The sequence below is a fragment of the Ischnura elegans genome, chromosome 1 (genome assembly GCF_921293095.1).
Source record: "Ischnura elegans chromosome 1, ioIscEleg1.1, whole genome shotgun sequence".
NCBI lineage: Eukaryota > Metazoa > Arthropoda > Insecta > Odonata > Coenagrionidae > Ischnura > Ischnura elegans.
This window is the reverse complement of record NC_060246.1, coordinates 81,469,189-81,484,616: the sequence shown is the minus strand read 5'-3', so window position 1 is coordinate 81,484,616 and position 15,428 is coordinate 81,469,189. Positions and strand designations below refer to the sequence as shown.

Genomic DNA, 15,428 nt, shown 5'->3' with positions numbered 1-15,428 from the left:
GCATTGATGATTTTTTTCATCCACCCCCAGAAAAACTACAGATCGAGGTTCCACAGAACCTAATTTACATTCTGGCCAAAATGTTTCTTGAGGTGAGCTCCCTGTCGATACCCCTCACCCAGGTGCCGAGAGAGGGTAGGTAGCTGGTAGATTCAACAAAACCCCTTTGTACTTATAGCAGCTGTTGCTATTCGGACAAGAAAAGCAGTGAAAGAAGCACGAATAACGAAACACAATCCGAAACAAAGAAACTTGAACTCAAGGTGTGTCCAAATGATTTATTTTTGCATTGAAGCTAAGTGGAGCACGGAATATCCGACGATCCATCCGCTAATAAGTAGCACCCCTCTCCTCTTATCCTTCCTTTTCCTTCCCCAACAGCTAGCGCTTCCGTTCCCAGACAGCGGCCGAGTTTGGGTCTACAAAATTGTAACATTTGGCCCACACTTATGGTTTTCCTGCAACAAGTTATCCAATAACGCTGTCCACTGTATCTTGGTGAGTCACCGGAATTACTGCTTGGCATTGATGCGCGTAGGACGCGTGAGCTTATGCCGCTGTGAGACAGTATGCCTTTCAGCCAGCCGCCGTTCACGCCATGACGCTGTGAAATCCAGTGAGTCGTCTCGTCTCAAAGCTGATTCAATGTAGCACTGTGCATATTTAACGCCGAAGACGGCGCTCCGCCGCTGCGGGCAGGGCCGGATTGAGATGGTGCCATGATGACCACGGCGGCCTTCGACGGCATCATGCCATATACAGAGTGATTCGACTCGTTTGAAGACATCCATAGGGACCTTCAGTGATTTTAAACCACGGCGGTGTGCCATTGAAACGTTTGAAAGCTTGTTTCCGCTCTTCTGCGGCCGTGTTAAATTTCTTTCAGCACTTTATTGATTCAGAATATCTATGTTATAAATTAAGAATTTTAAGATTGACAAAAGATTATCGCAGTCAGAGGCTGAAATTAATTTAAAAGCAAATTCTGGCGGAGACATCACTACAGTGCACGATATTACGCGAATTCAATATGTGCGAGACAAAACAAGCCAATTGATCTTTCAATATTAATGAGGTAGAGTGAATAAACAATGAGAAGCGTTAAATGATAAAGGCTTTAACATATTATGACACATTGCATGTGATATTTTTGCTAATTCAAGTAAAATTTGCACAAAACGCAAAATTTCATTTTATTGACAAATTTCGCGATTTCACATCTCGCGAAATTCATGGACCTCTAAACATGGCATAATATATTTAAGACATATGATTTGATCTTACAAACATGCTTCACGCTCTTCAATTGTTTCGTACTGCGGAGGCAGTGTGTCGATCGCTGAAATTATCTTGTGACCATTGACTTATGGATAATTCATCATTGCTTACGCCACAGTATTTTGCCAAGAGAACAAAGTTACCCAAACTGAAGTGATAGGCTGGGCGAAGAGAACGAGAATAATTGTGGAGAAAATTTTTGCTTCGCTTCGAGTAGCTGTGGCGAAGCGAAGACCCAGGCGAAAGGAGAACGAGAATCACCACCCTGAGGGATTGGTGGTAACCACAGCAGAATATAAATATACTAGCCTAACATTGAGGAGGAAAGAAGAGGCGTCTTTTCTGTTTTCTTACTTAGTTATTAGATTGGTACTTTGTTATTCATATATGCAAATCAAATCCTGCCACCAGGTAATTGCCTACTTGCAGCAATATGTAATAATAGTAATAAAAAAAGAGGTCCAGAGATTTTAGACATGGATTTAAAGAGGCTTTTGAGATAAGAAGGCAAAGAAAATTATTAGGGACAATATCCATCTGAACTCCTGAAGAACTTTAGGAAGTTGGAAAACTTTGGCAACCACCAGTTTATTTTGATGATTGGGAAGTCAACCCATCATATGATAGTACAGTAGAACAGAAATATTCCAGAATGATTGGGACCAGACACATTCCAGATTAACAATATTTCCAGTGAATACAATAGACTCTCGTTAATACTAACAACCTCATTACAAAGTTCTCATTATTATGAAGTAAATTGTTGGTCCTGACAATTAGGCTTATCCAAAGTATAAAATCTATAGTAAAGGAAACGTTATTACAAAATTACCAGTCAGTCCCAGTCCTGGTGGTTTCAAAATGAACCTTAATACAAATTTCACTGAATAAGCAACGACATTTAGGTGAATATACACTATGCAACTTAATAATCTTTGCACTACGTGTGAGTTCTCCTCGTGTACTGTGTCCTAGAGTGTCAATTATGGTTCATTCTTCAGTACGAGATACTTCAGTATGCAAGTAAAATCACATATAAGCTTCATTCCTGTGGAAACATGGTGACCCACTCATTACCGCTAATAAATTGGACATACAGTTAGTCCTCTTCCTATGCACATTCGATTTACGAATGTTCAGACATACAAACATTCAGAAAATTCAAGCGTTCCTGAAATTTCATATTTGGTGCCCATCGAGTTGGCTGATGCGACACCGCGTGGTGTAGAGCAACTCGCACTTTGGGTATAATCTAAACAAAATATCATTGAATCTGTGCTAATGTCAGGAACTGTTCAGCTTTTCACCTGTTCTTCCTTCCGGCGGACAGCGATTTTTTTCAGCCTTCAGGCTGAGTCGCACACCTTGCTAAATCAGTTGGTCACAATTGTGAGTCAACGTACAATTGTGGTGCAGTGCTGCATTCTGCAGAATAACCACACTCTTCAATGCATTGCTTAGGTTTATCAACTTACAAGCAAGGTCGCAAGGAATGCATCTTGTTTGTATATCGAGAACTTACTGTATTTGGAAAGATATCAACCCTTGATTGTGTCATGACATGTTCTTCTTTTGAGAAAATGAAGCGAATGTGCTTGTTTTTATATATTATATTTGTGCATACTTTAATTGTGTATATTATTATACACTTGTCTCTGAAACAATTGCCCAGTGCAACTACAAGTGCGGGTAATTGAAGAGAGAAGAAATTTTGACAAACTGTTTTTTTCAACGATTCCTAAAAGAAACGTTCATACAAAATTCGTTACAATGAACCTCCGGTCTTATGGTCCTGTGAACTTTCTAATAACGAGAATCTACTGTACATCACTGTAGTTACCTGGATCTCGGTAACATTTCAACATGGAAACTGTTTTTTTCAGGATGTGTGATGGCATCAGGAGAAACAATACATTGTTGAGTGAAGGGTCTAATGAGAAAACTATTATCAAATTCATGATACATATTTATGATTAAAAAAGTTAAAAAAAAATGTCACTACATTGTATGACTCAAACACAGAGAGGTCCCTCAGGCTTTGGACTTCGCATGTGGGGTTGCACCCTAACGACCAACTTGAAACATAATGCTGAGAGGCCTCACACGCCTCTCTTGGAACTACTAATCTCAGTCTCAGATTTCAACCAAGGGTCATTAGGAAAATATTTGGAAAATACCTATTTGTGAAAAGAGATTGACATATCCAGCATAAAAACTACAGTAAGTCTCCCGCACTTAAGGCAATGGGCTAATTCACTCGTGGATTTTCAAAAAACGAAGAACTTCTGATTGGAAAAGAGTGCTTTCACCGGGGAAAATGGTATACGAAGAAACCTGTTTTTTAACAAAATGTTGATTCTTACTGCTGCAAAATGAGTGCAAGTAGATAAATGATGTTGGTAGAAATCCTCTTCATGATAATTGAAGCTCAATGAATGAAAAAGTCAGCAACTGTGTTAAAAGGAGTAAAATAAACAATAACCATTCATTGTCCATATATTTTCCATAAAAGTGCAGATCTCCTTGGATAGATTATAAATAATTTTGGACATGCGACATACACAATGTAAATTCAACTCACTTCCATTCCTCTCCGACTTAAGTATGGAAAGTTTGAGGAATACATATTGTACATTGATGCCATGAATTCTACAGTGAAAATCAACACATCCACATATCCCAAGTCATGTAATGAAATTTTTGCGGAACTAACTAACTGCAGAAGAAATAACTAACAAACTACATATTAATATTATGCAGCATTTTTTAAAGTACCCCCAGAAATTTTCTCTTGGAAAACTAACCTCCTTGGACAATTAGAAATCTTATTCCTCGGACTTGGCCGCAGGACTTGAATGCCAAAGACTTTCCACGCTAAGGATATTTGCACTAAGTAATTTTGTGCAAAGGCTTGGAGATTCGTCTCAGACTGCTGTCTTGACCCGTCTCTGATTCTGTCACTGCTTCTGCCACTGATCCTGCCAAACCAGCAATGCCAGACTTAAATAGCAGTCCTGCGGACTAATACATGGGTTTTGGAAATCCAGGAATAGGTGGTACTGACCCATAGTCCACAGTTTGGAATGGGAAGCACTCCACATCTAACCAATCAAATCTCTCTCTCTCTCTCTTCCCCCAAGATCGACCACTTCTATACCCTCCTTGGGTACCAATTGCCTATCTGAAATTTCCCTCACCCCATCTGGGAACTTATACAACAGAGAAGAATGTGGGAAGAGAGGTGTTCTCTACTTGCAGTGGTGTTTCCCAATGAGTAGTGTTCTGGGAGTTATCAAGTCCATTCGGATACTGCAGAGAAAATTGGGCAGAAACTTCAGCTGTTGGCATTTGGGCCTACGCAGTTCCATAGGCTACATGTGGCCTTATCCCTATGATGAGCTCGGTGCCAGCCACTTCATCCAATAAAAAACCTCCCCTCTCATTCTTGGTGATCTCCCCTCTGCCCACTACAGGGAGTTCACTCTTTCTGGCTCTCTCTCTCTTCTGCTTATGCTGTCATCGTAAGAATGTCTCTCATGTTCTAACAGAAATGTGGAAAAGAAATGTTATCTATTGGTGATGCCACATGCCACCCGAATTATTTCTTGCATATTTAAGGTTTGTTTTGATGAATAGTAGTTTGTTATAATTATTTTTGATTTACTAGTTATCAAGAATTCATATTATACTTTTGACTTTATTGTTCTATTGTTCCTTACTTTGTTTGTCTTGAGGAGTTTTTTCCCTCACTAGTTCATTGGCAGATGGAAAGTTCTTAGTGTAAGGGCTGACCTTTAAAACTGGGGGTTTTGACAATTTTAGGCCAAAATAAGAATTTGAAATTTATCAATCTATAAACAACACTGCAATTTTAATTAATTGAAAAGGAGTTCCACACACTGAGACAATAAGGAAGCTGGATGTCACCAAAGTTACTCCATCTTTAATTTGGTATTGTTTTGATTTATTTGGTGGAGCATTATGCACAAAGTAATGAGAAGTATTGAAACTAATGGAAAGCAGGATACTCATCATCACTGGTCAACAATCCTGGGATTGGTTTAACATAGCTCTCCACTTAGTTCTCCTATCAGCTCATCTTTTCACACCTACGTATTTCTTCTCTTCCACATCTCTCTTTACTTGTTCCATATATTTTGTTCGGGGTCTTCCATTTCCATTCTTGCCTTCCACTTGTCCTTCGACGATTGTCTTCATCAGGCCATCATGTCTCAAGATGTGGCCTATAAGGTTGTTCCGTCTTCTTATTAAGGTCTTCATGAGGCTTCTCTTCTCTCCTACTACTATAAGAAATCACTACTGCACTGTTTTGTGACCCCAAAACGAAGTAATAAATTGTTTCCACTGCAGTGCAACCTTAATTTGGCTTCAGAAATAGTGTGGTGTGGAACATGAATTGAATGAAGCCCCCTCTTCAATTGATTATCCAAAGTCTTTTCATATTCGATTTAGTAAATTAGAAACTAAGTGAAAACATAATTTGGGTAAGAACTGTACGTCCTTTCTCGCTCAGAAAAATCCTGCTCATTGGAGATGAAATTATTTTAAGTCCTGGATTGATGCTGAAGAGTCCAGCACCTAGAGCCTTAAATAAAAAATGCTGACAATAGGCTTAGAGCAAAGACTCCGCAAGGGTAAAGGCCGGTCGACAAGGAGTGTTTATGTTTGGGGTGCTGTTGGGTGCACAGCCTGCAATATTTTCCAAAATTATATAACAAAAATGGGGAAAGTTTACGGTATACAATTAGAACTAATCACTCCATTTCATTTCCAACAGATCGCTAGCAATTACAGTGATTGAATCCTAGAGGTGAATATTTTCCAAACACTGAATCTCTCACAATGGCGGGTGGTTGCCAAATTCCAAATTCCCTTATTCCAAAAGGGCCTCACAAAAACTGTATTTCTTCACAGGCTAATTAGGTCAATTGATTGTTTCCATTTAATTTTTCATTTTGGTGAGGGTCTCACAATAGTCCATACTTAAACTAAAGCATTTCCAATGTACATGGAATCATTAAAGCAAAGCAAAATTAGGACATGGTCAAATTTTTCCCATGATCATGTGAATGTCAGGAAACTTTTTGCATGACTAAATTTCTCTAGTGTTATCTTTCAAATGACATTGTAAAAGATCATTATTATAATTATGTAACACAGCCTATAGGAGTTTGTTGTGTAACAAGTGTCCATTGTGCTTTGCTAGCCATTAACTCTTGTGATCAATCACAAACTTACAAGATTCATGGTGTCTCCTTCTTGGGATGAGTTTCTTGGTGGGCCACTTTCAGAATCAGTACTTGTACCCTGAATACTATTCCTCAAAGAGCCTCCCCCACTGCTTAGGCCTCCAGTGGTTTCTGTCTCTCCTGGTCCAAAACTACCACTTCTTTCCGTGCATAAAGGAGGTTTGCAAGATGAAGGTGATGACTCTCCATGAATATCTGAAGTACCAGCATCTTCGGAGGTACGATCTAAAATTAGAGAAGCAAACACTCAGCACTCTATCAGGGATCATGCATAAATGCATAATGTTTCATTAGCATAAATCGATTATTAAATGCTCGGTAATATAACTAAGGTGAAAAATTTCACTTTTTGAATCCTCAGTTGGGATGGTGTATGGAGTATGCTAGAAAAGAAACTATGCTAGTTGTAAAGAAGCTAAACAAAATAAAAATAACAATTAATGTCATTATAGTGTAATTGTGGTAAACAAAGGAAAAAGAAAGAATCGTAGAGGCATACATAAATAGACTATCATCTGGTTATATACAGACAAGTTTTGCAGATGTTTAACGTTGATTTTTCTTCCCTGATATCATTAAGAATATATCACAAAATAGCCTAAATAAATTGATTCCCAAGGGTCAATATCACGTGTTACTGCTATAAGTACAAATGGGCAGAAATTATGTGATTTGAGAAGATTATTTACAATAATATCAATGGCAGAATGAGTGTGGCAAATGGAACGAAACCCTAGGGCGGGCTCGCGAGGATACACTCCCGGGGCAGGGTCTATAAGCGCGAGCTTTTTACCTCTGCACCCAGAAGGGGGAGGACAGGAAGGAGAAGGGAAGGAGACGCCGCCGCAATAGGAGCCCGACGACGCCTCCTGGGAGGGGACAGGGAAGGAAGGGAGGGGACGAGGAATCCCACACCGTCACAAAGGCAGGCGGGTCCTACTACTAACGAAACCAAGCTTACGCAATTAATGTTCTAACAATCTTGGAGGACCATTCTATGAGGAAAAAGGATCCAACGATCAAATCGTTAGATAATGAGTGTGGCAGCACTACCGATCATGTTCCTTGCACTGTAAAATGAAAGGAATAGAAAAATCAGCGAGATCTTGTTAAATACACGGATTGATTTGTATGTGTGTTGGTCACATTATCAATGGTTCGCATTCATGCGATTTGTGTTCTTCTTTTGTTTGTTGTGATGTTGATGTTGACGTTGTTTATTCGATGTTTTGTATTGTTATCTGTGATTGTATTTGTGGAGTCTGAGGAAGTGGATGAATAAAAGAGGACCAGAATAAGTTCAACAGATTATGAGACTTAAGCGATCGGAAGAAAGAAAGTCAAGGAAGTAAAGCGAAAGAAAGTAAGCAAAGTCGGAAAAAGTGATAAGGTGAAGTGAGCGACGCCGAAGCTAATAAGTCGAAATGGCAGAGGACGAAGCGGTAAGAAAGTACTTGAAATTAGATAAAACGAATTATTTTTCGTGGTCGCTAACTACTAAAGCAATACTCCGGCAAAGGGGATGTTGGGAAGCCGTCTCCCCAGGGTATTTGCAAGAAGGCGATGCCGATGAGACTGACACCTTCTCATCGGAAGAGGTAAAGAAGAATGATCGGGCATTATCGCTCATACTATTAACTTTAAATTCTAAAACAATAGATTTTGTTGGCGATATTAATGTCGCACAATTTATGTGGCGCAAATTAGAAAAATTGTATACCAAGTCTGGACCCATTAACCAAACTCTATTACTTCGAGAGTTGATTTCCATCAAGAAAGAAGAGGATGAGCGTATGGAAGACTATTTTGCAAAATTTTTTAATTTAAACAGGAGATTGAAGTCATCCAAGGCTAATTTTGACGATAAAATAATAGCAAGATTTATCATCGGTGGTCTTCCGATTGAGAAATATGAAGTACTAATCACCACAATAGACCAGGGAGAAAATATAGATCTAGAAGAAGTTATGGCAAGATTAATGGCCGAAGAGGCAAGAAGGGAGAGCCACAAGTCCTTAAGTAAAAATAATGAAGATGCCGGTGACGTCACTGCTCTAACGTCTAGACTAGATAGAAGTATTAACTTTGGAAGCAGGAGAGGCTGGAATAATGATTTGAGGGGAGGCCGGATGAACTATTTTGGAGTAGAAGATGATAAGAATGCTAATTTTAATGAAAGAAGGTTTTGGAATAATGATTTGAGGGGAGGCCGGATGAACTATTTTAGAGGAAAAGATGATAAGAATGCTAATTTTAATGAAAGAAGGTTTGTATGCTTTGCATGCAAAGAGCCAGGGCATATTGCTCGTGAATGCCCATATTTTGAGGAAAGAAAGACATTTCATAAAAAGGATAGGAAGTACCAATCACCGAAAAGAGTAGCGAGATCTGCAGATATGGAATCATATTCTAGCTCAAGTAATGTAAGTGAGAGTGAATTTGAAGAAGAAAGGCAACAAAAAAGGAAGGGTACAGTAAAGAAAGCATCAATGAAAACCATTACGGCAAAGGCTTTCATAGCAAGCATAGGCACTTCAATAAAGACTTCGCCTCTGGTGAAGGAACATGAGTTGGAGGAGACTAGTCGACAGCTTAAGGAGAGCGAGTCTAAGGCTGAAGTGTGGAGAAGTGAGCTACAAAGTCATGCTGAGCAGCTGAATGACCTTCTGGAGGAGCTTAAGCGGTCTGAGGAGGACTTGGCACGTGAGCGTGGTGATCGGGAAGCATTGGAGAGGGCATTGGATGTGGAGCGTTGCCGTAGTGAGAAGCTGTTGGTTAGGCTGCAGTCGGAAGTGGAGCGTAGGGAGGAAATGGAGCTACGTGTGGCGACTGTGCGCCAGGAGAGGGAGCTGGTAGCGAGGCACAAGAGGGAACGTAAGGAGGAGGTGGAAGATGAAGCTAAACAAGGCAGTGAAGCACTCAAGGCAGCGCAAACAGAATTGGACTTGAGACGCACAGAATTAGAGGAGATGTCAAAGAAGGTGCATGAACTTGAGGCCAGGCTAGAAGACCAACAGGCGCACCATCCATCTATCTTTGAACTGGAAGCTCAGCTCACAGAAAAGAATAAGAGCATCAGAGTTCTTAAGCAACGGCTGGGGGACCGGAAGAAAACCCTCCAACGTGAACTCAGATACACTGGTGGTCAGTCGTTTGATGGTAGTGGGAACATCTCCGAGGGTGAGTCGCTTGCAGGGGGAAATTCTACATTCCCATTAGCTCCTGTCTTTGACATCGGTGCGGAAGGTGGGAAAATGGAAAAATCTTGGTGGAGCAGTTAGCTGGAGGAGTAAGAAGCAGACATCTGTGAGTCTGCCTATCATGGAAGCAGAGTACATAGCCCTAAGTGAAGTGTCAAGGGATGTCACCTGGATCTGTAGATTAATTGAAGACCTTGGACTCGAATATCTCTGATAGCAAAACCTATTACTATCCATGTGGACAACCAGGGAGCTATTGCGATTGCTGAGAATTGCATTGTATCCGAGAGGTCCAAACACGTAGGCATCAAAAATAATTTTATAATTCTGGTGCATGTTAATTCTAAGTCAAACCGTGCTGACATTTTTACGAAAGTTTTGAACTCCAAGTTGAACAAATATTGGTGTCAAAGTCTAGGGCTTAAGTGAAATATGACACATTATTAATTTGATTTTTTTAAATGTGACCAACAAGGGGAGGTGTTAAATACACGGATTGATTTGTATGTGTGTTGGTCACATTATCAATGGTTCGCATTCATGCGATTTGTGTTCTTCTTTTGTTTGTTGTGATGTTGATGTTGACGTTGTTTATTCGATGTTTTGTATTGTTATCTGTGATTGTATTTGTGGAGTCTGAGGAAGTGGATGAATAAAAGAGGACCAGAATAAGTTCAACAGATCTTACTAAACGCACTTGCAATTAAACCCAAATTCATGGAAGAAAACACTCAGATTCCAAGTATCTTAAGAAGTATTCCCTGCGTGACATAACAGACAAAATGGAAATCTTTTACAACCTACTCCCCAACAAAACCCTTGCAGTACGAGGTATTTCTTTCAATGATGCTTCTAGAGGTAGTTAGTGCACCTTGGCGATGGTGTAGGAAGTACACTACAATAATACTCAGCGTGTTGAGCGTGAATTGTCCGGATGGACGTATTCTCTGTTGCGGTTACAAGTAATAGTCACGATCACAATGTACTATTCACATTAGTGAACTATTCGCATAAATGGTCAGTGTCATACTGGAGCTCTCTTCTGTCACCCAGGCGGCCGAGCATCCCCTGGTGGCCACTGGAAGAACTCACAGTACAACTGACTCTTGCTTGGCACCATATTGTCTGTCATAGAGCTGATGCTGCACTTTCAGTTTATTTTATTAAAAAAATTCTTCATTCCTTTTTCATGTTTCTAGTCTATATTGAGAATGTTAAATCAATAAATTCATACTCGTTAAGTGTTGTTGTCCTTAGTGTTCATCAGATGCGTATGCTTTTCCGTTTCTTTGTCGCATATGTTACGTTACCCATGTGTGTTATATTTGTCGCTGTTTCTTGCAGCTTGCTTTTGTTTAACTTAAGTGACATTAGCATAATATCAGCATTATATTTATTCGTGAAATAATATCACGTTAATATCTTTTCTTATATTACCAATTTTACTTCAAATCGTTTTTATTGCAGTGCCGTGGTACACTCAGTGTATTATTTCAAATACATCGTGAGCGTAACACTCAATAAGGAACTTTCTTCTAGACAACGGCAATTTTAATCACATCATTTTGCATGCTTAGCAAACTTTTTACCGTAGATAATGAAGATATTACATTATATGATAGAAAAAGTCTTCCGAGGCAGGATCATTAAACAACCTTCCACCGTTTTCGTCTGCAGAAACAAATGCAATACATTATTTCACTTAACTGCCGTTTAACGCACACGAACAATAAACATACACCAATGGAAGCATTTGAGGCATTAAATAACCGCAATAGAGTTTTATCAGTTATTTTTTGAATTTTCATTGGAATATACCAAAATAATAGAATGATCACGTAAATGCACTAAGTAAGTACACAGAAAAATGACTTTGTCAGTTGTGCATAGGCATATGATTGACAACTCGGTGGCGGCGGGGTAACGTTCTCGCCTACCAAACAAGAGGTCGCGGGTTCGAGTCCCGCCTGGGTAGGTTTCCCCAGTCCAGGGCATGGTCGTTTGTGTACGTTTACTTGTTACATTTGTTGAACACCCCGGTGTAAAATGGCCAATAAGAGCTGTATCCGGTGGTATGAGAATAAAATAAAATAAAGCAATTTTTTGCATGATTTTTATTCAGTACGGCACTTATAAATTGTTTGAATACTTAGTTGTTGTTTAAGTAAGGAAATTTAGTGATGCAAAAAAACATCGCATTTCATCTGGATTTATGCTTACGTTTATCGGATGTAAATTTATCTGTCGCCACACCACTTCTGTTCCTGTATAAGTGTTCACAATAGGCATATTGGCTACTATTTGCTCCACATCCAGTAAAGCGACAATTTGCTATAGCGAGTGTTTATTTGATCACTGTGGGGTCTCGTTTTATCAAGATTGCACTGTACGATAATGACATACCTCGCTGGTACAAATACCATGATAAATGGGACCTTAGGGAACTGAGAAAACAGTACAACTAGTGCAAGAAGTCCAAAATCGAAGGAACTTGAAGCAAAAGATAGTTATGCTGCAAAACACTCAATAACCAAGAAATCAATGCAAATTGCACGGTAAAATTTCAAGAAAAAGGTACTCAGAGAATTATCCGAAGAAAATACAAAATATTTTTGGTCATATGCGAAAGAGCTTCAGGGAAAATCTTCAACCGTAGATTCGTTATTTGATAAAGATGATAACCTTGTCACCGAAAATGTTGACAAAACTAACACATTAAATACCCACCTCCTAACTGTACACACTGTAACAATCTCTCTGTGCTGACGGGAGAAAAACAATGAAGCCGAGCAATAACGGATGACAATTCTTGCTGACGCGGAACAAAGAATGGGGGAGTACTATCATGAAAGTGGTGGCATTCGGATGTGCGCGTTGTCGCTCCCAATGTTTTCGCTGTAAGAACTAATAAGACGTGTTTTTAAATGGTATTAACTAGTGATGGGTCGATTCCAAAATTTTATCGATTCCGATCCCGATTCCGATTCTGGCATTTCGATTCCGATTCTACCGATACCGATTCCATCGATTCTGACGCCATAGGCTCCAAGAAAAAGACCACTTATAGCTACAAGGGAGAGCCCTGAGTAAAGTCATATTCACAGTTATAATTAAGATTAAATACTACTTATATGAATCATGTAATATTTGGGCCTTTCAAATTCTCAAGCAGAAAAACCAACATGTTCATGCTCAGCCAGCAGGTTTTGATGTTTCCATGTTACAGTATTATTGCCTGCATAAAATTGCCTATTGCTACATAATTGTGTGGCTGGGCAAGTACTTTCCTCCCAAAATTGGAAGATTTCAGAAACTTGAAGAACCGTCGATCTTTATGGATCTTGAATCCTCATGGAACTCAAGTTGCCTAAGCAAATGAACTAAAGAACTTAGCTTTAGTTTTGTAGAGCCCAAAATATCTATACTTCTCATGTCGTTAATCAACCTTAAAAACTTTTGTTTTTTTAAGTTCAAGAAAGAAACTAAAAGCTACAAATTAATATCACATTGGACGGACGCAGTAATAAAAAAGGCTACAAGATGCCTTGTGATGTGAAAACTCAGCTTTCTGCGCGGCTCACCTCTGCGAAGGTGGAGAGGGAAAAAGGGTATCGGTTGTTGCCTTTCGAGGAAACAGTTCATTTTCCACTCTCTTACGCATGCCGACTTAACCTCTTCACTTTAATTCAATACCCGAGCCATATTTCTTATGCGTGGGATGGTTCCGAAAAATATCCAATCCTTAGTATTTTCACTCGAGTAATGCGTTAAATGGTCAAGTCGATCTATACATAACCCTTTTTAACACCCTCAGTTTTGTGTTTTAAGTCAATGAAGGCGATTATCCATGCTTTAAATGACAATTTTCAACACTAAAGTTTAAAAAAAAACTTGAAAAATCGGCCTCAGTTACCGAGTTCCGCGGCGTATAGCTCAGCCTGGGCGCGCGATTGAAAAATCGCTCTTATTTCCTTCTTCGCAAACGTTTTTTTTCCTAAGATTTCTGCTTAGTACTCTTTAGAAATCTCTACTTTATATTGTGGTTCAAATTTTCCGAGTTATATTTTTCGTAAACGAAAGATAGTTTCTACTTTATGTCAAATTTCAAGTGAAAAACGGGTCGACCATTTCGCGTTGTAAACCAGACAGATGAAAGCCAAAATCTCCAAAAGTCATTGGAAGTATAGACAAAGCACCAAGTGAAAGGACTATTGCGTTTTTTATTCCATAAAAATCATACCAACGCAACACCACCTGGATAAATTTAAAAATTTTCGAGGATTAACGAGATCGCACGTGGTTTTGAAAAGTTGGTCATGTTTGGGCCTCTGTATCATCACTAAAGCGTCGTATTTATGTGAAATGGCATATAAGTATATATCTGGTAATGATTTATGAGTATTTACGCTAAGTTTCATGCCTCTATCCCCAAAAAGGTTATTTTGGACTTTATTCCAGCTTTTTTCCGATTTCGGACCGGTGCACCGGTCCGAAATCGGAAAATCGGTCTCCGTAGAAAGGGTGCCTTTAAATGGCCATAGCGGCGCTATTTTGCCGAGGGTAATGACCTCAATGGTGAAAAAGGGTGCTCCAACTATCCCAGGATAAGGCTAACGGCAAAAATTGTCCCAACTGTAAAGTCGGTTTTTGGACTTTTTTCCGCCTAGATCCTGGATTCCGCCCACTGTGCGGTGTGCACCGGGTCGGAAGACGATCAGCCGCCGCGGCTGGCGTAAATGTATTCGGCGCCCACGTCGACAACTATAGAGTGTACAGCAAGCTAAAACTACCAAGCCAAGGCATTATTATGACTTATCGGCTTTAAAAACTGTATTACTACATGAGTTTCATGATAGCGCTTCCTGTCGGCAGATTTGCTGGACGTACTAGCCTCGAAAGCCCTGTAACCGTAACTTACTTGACTCGACATTTGCAATGCTACTCGAAACGCTCAAGTCGAGTACCAACTACTCGACTCTACTCGATCTTTCGAGTACTCGCAAATCCCTAGAAGATAATGTGTTTTGTTGTTACGATAACGCGGCGCGAAAAGTCAAATGACCGTTGGAAACGCGGTCATATTTAAATTTGTGGTTTGAAGTACTACTGGAATCGGAATCGATTTTTCACATTGGCAAGTACTCATTTTCGATTCCGATTCTTGGCCGAGAATCGAGGAATCGAAGAATCGAGGAATCGAAGAATCGAGGAATCGAACCGACCCATCACTAGTATTAACGATCTTTTGTGAAGTTACGAGAAAGAGTAAATGATATATTATTGGCACCGTAATGTGTAGGGCACGACTACTTGTCAGGATAGACATCATGGGGACCTGAAAGAAAGTTGCGTAGAAAGCAGGAATTTCAAAATGGCAGGAATGATTAAAATATTTTATGAACTTAAGGTAGATCTGCAAAACATGTTGAGGGATCGAGGATCAACAACACAGGGGGCGAAATTCAAATTGCAGGAGTATTTCAAATCGCTATTGGTAAAGAAAGGGTTGGATATAGGAACTCATGAGTTTAAGATGGTGACAGAGGAGCAAAAAGAAAGTGAAGTAGGGGTACCACTAACCTTTACCCTACTAAAGACAAAAATATGCATCTGGACATTTCTTGAACCGGGAGACAAAAGCTGCAAATTTTCATCAGAGATTTTCCTACGCAGGTGAACG

At 39.6% G+C, this 15,428-nt stretch overlaps 1 protein-coding gene across 4 annotated transcripts in view; it reads right to left on the bottom strand.

Moving 5' to 3' along the window:
- LOC124164441 (broad-complex core protein-like) overlaps positions 1-15,428 on the bottom strand; it is a 55,154-nt gene that overhangs the window by 28,385 nt on the left and 11,341 nt on the right. For all 4 annotated transcript variants that reach the window (XM_046541775.1, XM_046541788.1, XM_046541769.1 and 1 more), the window contains exon 4: positions 6,538-6,773. In XM_046541775.1, the coding sequence (XP_046397731.1) occupies positions 6,538-6,773 (236 nt within the window). The remainder of the gene's footprint in view (positions 1-6,537; positions 6,774-15,428) is intronic.